The sequence below is a fragment of the Buceros rhinoceros genome, unplaced genomic scaffold (genome assembly GCF_000710305.1).
Source record: "Buceros rhinoceros silvestris isolate BGI_N320 unplaced genomic scaffold, ASM71030v1 scaffold39389, whole genome shotgun sequence".
NCBI lineage: Eukaryota > Metazoa > Chordata > Aves > Bucerotiformes > Bucerotidae > Buceros > Buceros rhinoceros.
In genome coordinates this window covers 1-12499 of record NW_010430443.1, presented here as the reverse complement: position 1 = coordinate 12499, position 12499 = coordinate 1, and the positions used below count along the sequence as shown (strand labels likewise).

Below are 12499 nucleotides of genomic sequence, written 5' to 3'. Positions count from 1 at the left end.
GGGGAGTGGAGAAGCCAGAGAGAGGCAATCTGGGAAGCATCCTGGGGGGGCTCTGCCTGGCTGTGGTGCTCGCTCCTTCCTCGCCATGCATGAGGAGTGATGAGTCACTTCAGCTTTTTCCAAGGGATCTGTTCCTTTGCAGGCATAAGCTGCTGTTGATAATTCTTTTCCTCTTATATTTCTCTTTATGGCAAACCAGCAATTGATGGGTTTTATCCCCGGTTATAAAGAAACAAACAATACCTGTCATTATGGTGCAGGAAGGAAAATTGCACAGAGATAAAGTACATTTTAACTGCACATCGAATTATAAAGGGTAAGCTGACAAAAATCAAGGATGCTTTAGGTGTGGTAAATAACCATATAGAAAACCAAGTGTGTTAGTGTTGCATGCTAAGCAAGGCGTAGTTCCCTGCCTCAGTTTGCCACATAGCTGGACAAATACAGGACCTTTTTTAGTGGACATTTGCTGTGGTCAGACAAGGTTTATTTGCTATTCTTTCTTTAGCACTGAGATGTGTGAAGATGTAAATGAAGGAGAAAAATAATTGTGGGCCAGGATACCAAGGTGAAATTTTGAGAATAGTCTCTCTTAAGAGGGGAAGGAAGGACAATAGACTGTGATGACAAGGGTTAAATAAAAAAAAAGCGATGATGTGAGGGATGTGCAGAAATGGAAGGATGAGAGGTTTGAGCTGAAGGGGAGGGGTGTGCATTAGCACAGAGGAAACCTCTCCCCACTGGCATGCGTAGAGATATTTCCTGCCTTATGTTTTGGTTTCTTAGTAGTTATCTGACTATAAAATTAACCTACATCATTTAGGGGTAGTTGAATGGCAGGTAAATTAACCCACTTTCAAAATAGACCTTACCTAGCCCGTCAGCTCTGAGACAGCCTTGTCCCCAGGCATCTGGGGCTACAATCCACTGCTCTGCCTTAACCTATTTCCCAAGCAGCCAGCCGAAGTGATGCGTCAGGAACAGGGTTTGCTGCTCAGCCCGGGAGCTGACAGAGACTACGGACGTGTATCAAACCGCTAATTCCTATTTCGCTAGGCATTTGCGTGCGAGGAGGTTCAGCTTTGACACGTGGGAAACGCTGCCGTGAGGAGCTGTGATACCGTTTCTATTAACAGCGTGGCCTCGATTATCTGAGGCCCAATTATCTGCATCTCCAGGTTATCTGAAATGGGGTCATATCCCCCAACGTCTGTTAATTACACCCAGGATACCCTCTGCTCTCCAAATGTCTTCACTAGCCCCTCCCAAGCTTTGGTGGCCGGGTTGTGCTGGCTGTGTTGGGCTCTAGCGAGTGCTCTACCTAGTTGCTGCATTTGTATTTTTCATATCCATGTTGAAAAAAAAAAAAAAACTATCCCGGATATTTGCAGACTTTAAAATCCTTGAAGACTTCTAGAAATAGACAGTGGCTGAGCGTGGCAATGTGCCTGTTGGAGCTGGGACCAGCAATGCCTGTGGGGAGGGCATCTGATGCATTTGGGTTGTCTTCCAGCCCCCAGATGCAGCCTAAGAAGTGGGAGTTTACCCCTGCAAGTGTTCAAGGCCAGGTTGGGGCTTTGAGCAAGCTGGTCTAGTGGAAGGTGTCCCTGCCCACAGCAGGTGGGTTGGTATTAGACGATCTTTAAGGTCCCTTCCAACGCAACCCCTTCTATATGATTCTGTGATCACAGTGCGGCATATCCTGCTTGCAAGCCTTCATTTAATGCAGATGAGTGTAGCTTCGGCGTGCTGGGGGGGGTTGCTTGTTACTGAACCTCGGTAGTCGCATAGCCCCAGCCAGGACTGTTAAAGGTACTGAGGGCATCTATCCCTGCTCCATAGGGCTGACTGGTCCCTGCGCGTTGTTCTCCCTTGCCGTAACTGGGTGCTGCTTTTTTTAAAACATGTGCAAAGCTGTGAAAATCAGTGTAAGAACTTTTTTTTTTTGCCCTGCACGCTTTTGTTATCTGTCTTCTGGTGCTGTCTATTCTGGTCTTCTGGTGTGAACTATTCTTTTGGAACACCTAGCTCAGGGAAGATGCGGAGTACTGCCTCAGAGGGAAACACTCGGTAATTTTTTTTTTCCTTAAAGGGAAGATCCCAGATGTCCTTGGTAATTAGAAAAATTAGCAAGGACAATTCTGGAAAGACTTCGAAAGCTAGTACGTAGAATAATGTTTCTAAAATGATAAATTTCCCTTGGTTTTAAAGCAATAGCTTGGTGGCAAGATTTTTAATTAGTCATTAAGTATTGTATTAGAAGTATCACAAGTGATGATAAACTACTATAGAATATGGTAATATAGAATATACTTGGGGAAGGTGGGAGTGGAGGAAGCTATGACAGGAATATAAAAAAGACAAACTTATGTGAGGTTGCTCTTGTTTCTTCTAATGTAAAACCAGCCTTGGTTTGTTTGGTTTTTATTTGGCTACAGGTGGGGAGAAGGTGATTTTTAATGGCTAACTACTTTGAAAATAAATAAACAAATAAAAACTACTACTCTGAAGGGTTAAACATCTGAATCTGTAATGGATGTCTGTTGTTTATCCAGTCAGTTGGCTTATTGTACAGCCTGGGTACCTTGACTAATACACACAGCTGACAAAAACCCCAACCAAACAAAACCCATCTATAACTTGTTTCTTCCTGCTTTTCAGTTGAAATACAGGCTCAATCCATCCCCACATGCGTCACCAAGGACGGTGTAAATTCAGGGGCCTTGAGAACGTGGCGGCAGTATTCCCATAGTTATTTTGGCAGTGCTTTGCGCAACTTCAGCTTTTAATTTAGAGAAGAAAAATGCTTTTTCTCCTTCCTAGCTGTTGTGTGGAGCCTCAGCTCTTGCTGTGCTGCTTTTCTACTTTTTTTTAGTGCAGCGAGAGAGAATTACTGTAGCACCCACAGAGGTGTGAAGGGACTCATTCATCTGTGTGGGGAGTGTTAGGTGCCAGGCATATTTCAGAGGATTGAAATCAGGCATTTAAACTGGTACATCCAGTGTCAGCCCTTAACTGGGGCTTTGAGAGATGAGCTCCAGAAAATCTTGCTGCAGTGGCTTACCCTCTTTGTGCCCCCGGCTGTTTTGACCATCTCCTGCAAGAGATCACTGCATCCCAGAGTAGTGCCAGCAGGAGGAAGCGTGTCCCCCACCTCCACCTCTCCAAGCACGAAGTCTTTGCTGCAGCTGTGAGCGGAGATGGAGCATGGTACCGTGTGTCAAATGGAGTGAGGAAGATGCAGTGTGGGTTGCCTTTTGCAGCCCTGGGATAATAATCTCTGGCAGAGAGCTGGCAGTAGCCATGACTCCGTATCCACTGTGGTGACACTGGTGTGGCCTGCCGCTGAAAGACACAGTGACACCTCCTACCTCGGCCCAGTGCGCTTCTCCGATGGCGTTTGCTTTTGCACAACCGCTCCAGTAAGCCGAACCAAGGCTGGCAGAGAACTCATTTCCACCTTCCGCTGGGCTGTGGCTCTGCGTGCACCCCACCAGCGGGGGGGAAAGCGAGCCCACCTTTGGCAACCCCCAACCACAGCCGCTTTCAAGTGCTATTTAGAACACGGGATTAACAATCCCTGGGACTGGGGTCAGCTCACCTGACTGCCAGCAGTGAGTGAGCTCCTGTTAGAGGCTGCTCCTCCTTTGCAATCCCTCATAACGGCATTTCCACTTGCCCTGAAAAATAATTGAAGTGGCTGCAACCAGGAGGGCTGGGGGTGCCACCCGAGGGCAGCGAGATACACTGCCTCTGACCTTGGGGTCAAAGTGGGCATGGTCAGGGCTTTGAGTTCAGCTGATCAAGGGATCGCTCTCAAGTGAGGCTTTCTTCTTAGTCATCCATGTTTCTCACATCTCTGCTTTTAGCCAACTTTCCAAGGCACCCTTCAGCTTGGTGGGGTACACCAGCAGTACCTCTGATTTTGGGTGGTGTGAGGCAACACTCCACCAACTGGCACAGAGTCAGCAGGAGAGGAAGGCTACAGGTCATCCCCCTAAAAAAATCTAAGCTGGATTTTAGAAGTTTATAGCTATGCTTTGTTTCTTTTACAGAACTATAATCCTGGTGCTTAGAGTGGTCTGAAAGGAACAGAAACACTTAGCCTTGAACTTTTGTTCTGCTGCTGCTTCTTGTGCCTCTGAGGTACAAAACATACCTGTAAACTTATAATCAGTCAAACCAATGCTCGAGGGCTAAAAAAAGAAACTCCAAAAGGGCAAAGGCTTCATATTCAGTAGTGAGAAACGTGGGGTGGGCAAACCAGAAGATTGCAGTTGGCAATCGGCAGGTTTTTGGAGCCCGGCATCCCAGGTAGGTTGGTATGAACCAGTTGATTCTTTCTCCCTCTCCTCCTTCTCCCCATTGTTCCTCCCCAAAATATCCTCTTGAATCACAGGCAGGCTGGGCTGCCCGTAAAGCTCTGTTTCTGGTGTTTAGAAGCGGAGCAATCACAGTGCCACTCCAGGGCACCTGGCAAAGGGGAGATGTGACAACCCTTCCAGCAGGTCGGGGCACAGCAAGAGCAGGCTCTACAAGGTGGGCAAAGCTCCACAGGCTGCAGGGGAAGAAATCCAAATAACTCGTCCTGTTCCTCCCATACTGTAAATTCTATATCTGTGCAGTCCATAGGGGTTACAGACAGAGAAACCCCTGCCTTCCCCCAGCCCCATCATTCCCAACCATGTGGTCTTCGTGGGAAGCCCCGGCTCCCTCCCCAGGAAGAGCTGGAGGAGGGTTAGCTTCAAACTCTGCTAAACGGTAGAGGCACAATGCAAACAAATGTATTGCAGCACGCAGCTATGCAAATAGCTTTAGAGCACAGCACGTTTTCCCCAGCATTAATTGCTACACCACCGGGGTTGCGTAGCAACAGCTCCATTTGTGTCTCTGACAGCTCCTGCCCCTTGATGCCTCTGACACCTTCTGCGGCAGGCAGGGAAGGGGGAGAGGACGGGGCTGCCCTGGGAAAGCTAGAAGGGCCAGGAGGTAGCGGGGGGCTCAGGTGATAAGGTTTGCGTGGGATGTCAGGGTGTCCTCTGCTGGTACAGGATGACACATGCAGTGGGGCTGGAATTGGGGTGTTGGGCTGCAGGAGCAGAGAACCCCCAGCCTCTACAGCCTTGTGTAGGCAGCTTTCAAGGCTGGTGACCAGAAAGAGCATCTCCCAGGCTCTGCAGGAATGTTCGCTGGCAGGTGGGTTGTCTCTCCTGTCGCAGTGAGTACCTGGTATAGGTCTGTGACTGCGCTTGCAGCTTGGCTATAGGCATAGAGGGTCCCCAGTCAGTCACCTCTCCGTAGCCACGGAGCTGCAGTAGGCTTATGGCTTCTCCAGCCCTCAAGAGAGATGACACATGCCTCATGCCCACCCAAAACTAAGAGAGCCTAAGGCCAGGTCCTGTGTGAAGGGGTGAGCGTGGGTGTCGGGGAGAGGCTGCAGACGGTCCAGGCTGCCCTGGACTCCCTCACTTGTCTGCTGAGCCCAGCAGCTGCTGCTGGGCTGACCTGTGCTCTTCAGAGGCAGGTGTGGCTGTCTCCTGAGAACAATTTTTCCGCCTGTTTAAAACCACGTTCCCAATTTCCGTCCTCTGTGTTCGCCAGTTGGTCTTCAACTGCACCTTTGCCAGGGTGGCTGAGGAACTTGTTAGTAGCTGTCACCTTCTCCCAGGAAGGCACTTCAGCTCTGCCATCAGCTCTCCTCTCTGAGAAGCCACATAAATAAATAGTTTCTCTACAACAGTTTACACAATCCATAGCATCCCTGCCTGAAGCCGTGGGGCTCTTGAAATAAACTGTTCTTACACCTGAGTGTGAAACAAGCTCTTCTCTGTAACTGCCTTAAGTAGTGGCCTCTGGGCAAGAGAGTGGCCACTGGCTTGTTTTATTGAGTAGTAATAGCTAGAACAGACAGGAATGGTGAGAAATGCTGGGCAGCTACCAAAGTGTGTGGATTACTGGGTCCCAGGGAGCACAGAGCTGTGTCGAGGCAATATGGGGATGCAGAGGCACAGGCTGTGGCTCAGCACCCTTGGGGTACAGGGAGAGGAAGGCCTGAGGTGGGATCCAGCCATGCTCAGGTGGTGGGGAGAGCTCTGCCTCAAGGTTATCCTTTGAAACTGGGAAAAAGGGGGATGCTGCCTGCAGTACCCAGACAGGGGGGCGGGCTGGGGAAGGAGCAGATGAGCTTAGGGTGAGAAGCTGCAGCCTATCTTTGAGCCAAAGTGATAGAAAAGCAAGTGAACTGTGTCACTGAGCCTGCGATGGGTCTTCTAAGGACAAGAGAATCAAGGCTGAATGGATTTATTTCCTTTATCAATCAGGAAAAATATTTCTTCCTGTTTCGTAATCTTACAGCTTGACAAGCTGTGCCTATCTCAGACTGACTCCCTGGAGTACAGTGAGGCAAATAAGGTGAAAATGAGCACCGTGGCCTCAGTCACACTTCAAAGGAAGAAACTAGTTGAAGGCAAGGCAGAAATGCCGCCCTCGAGCCTTTAGGAGCAGGGAGCCCAGGTCCCCTCGCCACAGGAGCAGGCTGTGCTCTCTTCCAGTCCCACACTGCCATGCAAAGCAGGAGTGACCTGTGACCAGCTGCCTTGGCACCACTGCTGCCAGGTGGGCAAGGACCGTGCCCACTTTGGTCTCTTCTCCCACGTTAGGGTCTCTTTACGCAGTCCCACAATCTCCTCCCTCACCAGGCATCTCCCAGCCTGTAGCTCGCCTCTTGTTCCTCGCCACCCACCGGGGAAACTGCTTCGCCTACGCCATGGGCTCTTCCTTCGCAGCCCTTTGCATGTCGCACCCGAACGTGCCCTGGCAAGGAGGATGTTGGGTGTTCTGCCACCGTAACCGCTTCCCGAGTCTGCCAGGGAGCCATGGCAGCAGGGTGGGCTGGGGCAGGGCCACACCTCTGCCACCCACACTATAAATTCAGGCTCCCTGGGGGAAGATGGCTACTGCTCTTAGGAGCCAGGCTGGCGAGCAGGTAAGAGGAAAGCAACCGCCCGCTTTGCAAAGGTGGAAAAGAGTTGTGCTGAGCTTTGCCTCTTTGCAAAGCCCCCTACTCCAAGCCCTCCTCTGGCAGGGGGGTGAAAGGCTTTTTTATCCCTTTTTGTTATTCAGCAGGGCAAGGGGAGGAGCTGAGCTGTGTAAGAGATCCTGCTTGACAGAACCCTTCCCATGCAGGGCTCTGGAGAGGGGCCAGGCTGTACCTGAGCATTTTTATTTAAGCTAATCCCAGGCATTCCAAACTGAAAGTCATCGCAGCACCAGGTAGAACCAGTTGAGACGGTTGCTGGAGGGCTTTTATCTTGCCTGGGTGTAGTAAAGCAGTCTTGAGGTACGTTGTTTGTTGCTGATCCTGGGAGTATGTTCTGGAGGAGCTCAGCCTTTCTGGACGGGCTTGGGAAAACCCTGTCCAAGGAGCCATTAATGAAACTGAGCGGCCCTGATTGAGAGGTGAATCCTTCTTACGCTTTGAAATTTGAGCAGATGTTAAAGCCAGAGGGCAGGCTAGCAGATGCTCAGCGCAGGCTTGGCTGCAGCCGGGATTTCTGGGCAAAGGGGAAACTAGGTGCCACCTGGCCAGCCCAGAGCCCAGAGCAGCCCCTGGGTGTCTTTCCCTGCCCTTTTCTGGGTTTGGGAGCAGACCCCATGGGCTGGGCAGAAGCAGGTTGCTGGAGGGGCCTCCCCATGCTTGTCAGTTCAAAGCGAGCAGCAGGTGAGCAGCAGGAGAGGGCTGACTGGGGCTGGAACCGCGGGCTGGCTGCCGTGGAGCACAGCCAGCTCCAGCCCCCGGCTTTCCTTCCTCCTCCTCTCTGACGGGCTCTTCCTCTTTGTCCACCTGTTGATCCCTGCACCTGGCAGTGTGGAGAGGGACAATCCACTCCAGATAAAGCTGCTTTTCCCCACCCTGGCCCCGAACCCTGCGATAAGCGTTGCTCCCCTCGACCCAGCCGGGTGAGTGAGGTCAGTGCCAGATGCTGCTCCAGCCCCCGGCTTTCCTTCCTCCTCCTCTCTGACGGGCTCTTCCTCTTTGTCCACCTGTTGATCCCTGCACCTGGCAGTGTGGAGAGGGACAATCCACTCCAGATAAAGCTGCTTTTCCCCACCCTGGCCCCGAACCCTGCGATAAGCGTTGCTCCCCTCGACCCAGCCGGGTGAGTGAGGTCAGTGCCAGATGCTGCGGGGGGAGAGCAGGGCTGTGGGGTGGGAAATGACTTTCATTCCTCCAGTACAAGGCCAGGAGGTGCAAAGTGCAGCTGTTACTGCAAGGCAACCCGGTGTTGCTGGCAAAGATCCTGTGCCAGGCAGTGTGGGTGCCAAGGCACACAGCCCCCTCGGTGTGGCGAGGGCTGGGTGGAAATCGCCTGCGCTGCCGTTGGGCACAGATATGGTGTGGCACTGCTGAGGAGTTCATGCAGACGCGGAGTAATTACCCACCCGCCTCTCCACCAATAAGTTCTAATTAATTGCCTCTGCCAAGCAGGTAAATGATAATCGCCTCCGTTTGAGAGCTAGCTGGTGGCAGTGGCCCTGTGGTGCAGAAGCACACCTTTCTGGGCGACTCTCCGCTGCAGAGCCGCTTTATCAAATGGCAGTAAATCAAAGGTCAGTGCAAATGGCGAGGCACTGCACCACACAAGGGTACACTGCTCCAGCATGTCCTGCAGGCTGGGAGCTCACCAAAATTTCTGCACTGATTACAGAGGAGGCTCAAATCTGCTCAGATTGCCCTAGACCCGTCTTCTACCACTGAGGAATAAGCAGAATTTGTAGATTTAGAGTAGTTGAAGATTTCTGGCATCTGTCTGTCCAGCTGCTCCCACCCAGCCTGGCTGCACAGATCAAGCGTGCAGAGGTGTGCTATCATCCTGGTGGGTCCCAGAAGTGCTGAGCCTTCTACACTGGGCATCATGCAGATACTAAAGCTGATTCTCACTGGGACATACCAGGACGTCCCAGGGAGAAGCGTATTTATGGGCGCTGTGGCAGCGGGAATCAAACAAAAACGCAGTCTATGTCCTGTCAGCAGTATGCATATGTAAGTGTGCACGCTGGGGACTGAAGGGATACCTGCCAGCCCCATGACAACAGGATGCTCGATTTCACCTGTGGGTCAGGCAAGCAATATGTCTGAGTGGGAGGAGAAGGGTTATTGCAGTTTTGCAGCATACCCGTTTATTCCCTGAGACACGTTACTGATTGCTTCTCTCTTTGTCTCCCTAGTGAGGATGCAGCAGAGACAATAGCAATAGACTCTAACAATCAGCCGAAGTCTCCACTGGAAAAGTTCATGGTCAGACTGTGTACACATCACCAGAAGCAATTCATTCGTGTGTTAAACGACATATACACTGAAGTACAACCAGACTCTGAAGGCCAGCAGTTGTCTGAATCTGAGAGCATGGAGGCCTCTACTTGTGGCTCTGGTTGTAGCCAGCGAAGCACTGAAAGTCAGGATAAGGGTTCTACTTGTACTGAATCAAAGCCCCCTTCTTCTTTGGACCCAGGACAGTCAGGGTCCGATGGCCCTCCGCATGTTACAGGACAAGCCTCGAAGCAGCTGGTGGAGCTGAAGTCTCTGGACAGAGCAGAGAGCTCCAGTCCTGCTTTGAGAAGGGAATTCTCTGAGCTTCCCATCACCAGGCTTCGTTCTGCTAGTCCAAAGGATAGCTCCACCCAAGGATACCTCAGCACGTTGAACTCTTCCTCTTTGAATTTCCATCATGCCGCAAAGAGCCTGGAAGGGCAGCAAGCCACTGGACATGAGCAAGAAGCTGGTGTCAGAAAGTGTGAGGACAATAAAGAGCAGCTAGCAGGTAAGACTCTTGTGGAAGGTTATATCTCGGTCAAAGTGGCAAATGTGAACGGCAGTGAGGACAGCTTAGACAGCTGTCTGGGGTCCCAAAAGAGTTCTTTCAGAGCTCTGCCGGAAGATTCCTGGGATCCTGGCTTTGCAGTAATGCCCCCTCGCAGAGCCGACAAAGAGAACACTTTGCAATGCAGCTCAAAAGCATCTTTGCACCAGGACATAGACGCAAAAGAACAAGATGCAAGACCAAAGCAAGAAAACCACCTGCACGCCGTGGCCAAGGGCAAGGCAGGCTGCCACCTGCACCCGGCTGACAAGGGCCCACTCGACAAGTCCAAAGAGGGCTGGTTGCCCGCTGGCACCATGCCAGCCAGCCACTGGACCCCCAGCGGGCACCCCCGCCCCAAGGCAACCTCCCTCAGATCCACTCGAAAGAGCAAGAAGGCGTCGGGGCTGAGGATCAATGACTACGACAACCAGTGCGACGTGGTCTACATCAGCCAGCCCATCACCGAGTGCCATTTCGAGAGCCAGAGGTCGGTGTCATCCCGCAAAACGGCGAGGAAAAGCACACGGGGGTATTACTTCAACGGGGAGTGCTGCGAGCTCCCGACTGTCCGCACACTGGTTAAGAGCTCCCGGGTGGAGGAGAGGGGGAGCAGCCCGGCACTGAGAACAGAGACCCTCATAAGCTCTAAGACGCCCCTGGTCCTCTCAGTTGGGGGGTCTGCAGGGGCAGGACGGGAAAGCGAGAAAAGGGTTTCCCTGAGGCTTCTGGCTAAAGGGACACCAACCAGCCGAGAAACAAAAGAGAGAGCTGAGCCGGGCTCTGTGCAGCCCTGGGATATGCGGGCGCTGCGGTCAAGGGAAGCTGCCATGGCCATGCCCTTCTTCTCCCTCTCTGCTCCACCCAGCCCCCAGAAGGAGGACAGCTCGGCTGGCTTACCACCCCCCAACTCCCCTCTTGTCGAAGGAGGGACAAGAGTGGGAGGCACCATCCCCTGGGAGGCTGACAGCAGCCTGGTCTCCTCTGGGGATGGTAACGGTGGCGAGCAGGCTGCTGATTTTGCTGCCCTTCCCATCTCGGAAGCACCTGACAGGGAGGAAGGTTGCCCAGGGTCCAACGTACAAACTGATCCAGATGTCCCCACCAGCCTGGAGCCAAAGTCCCCCTTGCAGCACTCTGCCACTGAGGGCACAGTACCCCTGGCCCATGATGGTGCCAGTGATCCTGCCCAGCTTCCAGGCACGGGGGCCATAGAGCCCTGCGGGCAGCATCCAGCAGAGCCCTTCCCACACTCTCCATGCCAGCAGCCTCCCAATGAGCCTCTTGCCACCACGGTTGGGGAGAACCCCCCGGAGCCCCCTGCCACCTTGCAGTGCATGGATGTGAATACAAGCATCGATGCTGAAACAGAACCTGAGTTATTGGACATGGTGAGTGATGGCTCCCTTGAGCAAGAGGAGGCTGTGCCAGCCAGCACAGCCCTCCCTGAAATCTTGGAAGGGGAGGCAGCACAGAATAACAGCCCAGCAGGTGAAAAAGAGCCTATTGAAGTGGAAATGCTGCCTGAACCCAACAGTTCAGACACAGCAGGGAAAGACTCTGTCTCTTCCAAAGACAGTCTAGACAAGAAGCGAAAGAAAGGGAGGAGAGTGCTTGTGGCATCGGACCGGTGTCTCCGAAGCCAGCAGTCCCAGTCATCCACCGAGGGCAGTGCTGAGGACGGTGGTTCTTCCAGCTCTGTGGAGCTTCCTTGCCTTCAAATCAAGTTTTCCAAGAATGCTGGCGCTAAGCGGTTCAAGAGAGAACTGCACCTGGATGGGGCAGCATCCGTGCACTTCCCAAATGACTGCTTCCCCAATGTGCTGCTCAAATCCAGTGAGGGGCCGGGCACCGAGCAGGCTTCCAAGAGCATCGGTGAGCAGCAGCCAGGTGAGGAGAATGGTGTCACTACCAGACAAACCTATAAAAGCATCTTAGCAAAAGAGACTGTGGCAGAGGGAGAAAATTTCTCTAAAGACGATGCCCCTGCTAATAGCAGCCAAAGTCAACCAGGTGAGGTGCTGGACATCAGCATGCAGGCTGACCCTGAGAAGAGAAACATTCTCCTCCCTCCAGAGAGCAGCATGCCTGACAATGATGCTGAGCAAGTGGATGTGAACCCAGCCGGTGCCAGTGCGAAGGATGAGGAGAGCTCTGACAGTGCCATGGACACGGACAATCTGGAGAACAACAAGCCGGTGGCCAGTTTGCCTCCACGTCCCAGCAGCAGAGGTGGAAGCAAGCACCCTCCAGCAAAGGCTGCGAAGCATAAAAAGTTTGCGCTGCAGTTTTATAACTTAAGACATGCACCCGCACCCGTTGACACTGCAAAAAAGAGCACAGCAGGGAAGGAGTCTTTGCAAGCGATCTCCAAACTGAGGGATGAAAGCAGTTCAGGGAATGATGACTCCCTGGCATTGGAGGACATGGACGTGGCTGACAGCAAACCGAAGTTCATGGAGTGGTGTGCTGAAGAGGAGAACCAGGAGCTCATTGCCGAGTTCAACGCCCAGTACATGAAAGTTCAGAAGGGCTGGATTCAGCTGGAGAAGGAGGTGCAGCCAGCCCCCAAGGTAAAGAACAAAGCCGACAAACTGAAAGAGATTTGGAAAAGCAAGAAAAGGACACGGAAAAGTAGA

At 52.3% G+C, this 12499-nt stretch overlaps 1 protein-coding gene across 1 annotated transcript; it reads left to right on the top strand.

The window, feature by feature from the left end:
* Window positions 1-9295: 9295 nt before the first annotated feature.
* LOC104499529 (uncharacterized protein C10orf12-like) lies at window positions 9296-12493 on the top strand (the record flags this gene model as incomplete). The annotated part of the gene is made up of 1 exon (XM_010143042.1): window positions 9296-12493. A coding segment is annotated over exon 1 (3198 nt), but the record flags the coding sequence as incomplete, so codon positions are not given.
* Between the last annotated feature and the right edge of the window lie 6 nt (window positions 12494-12499).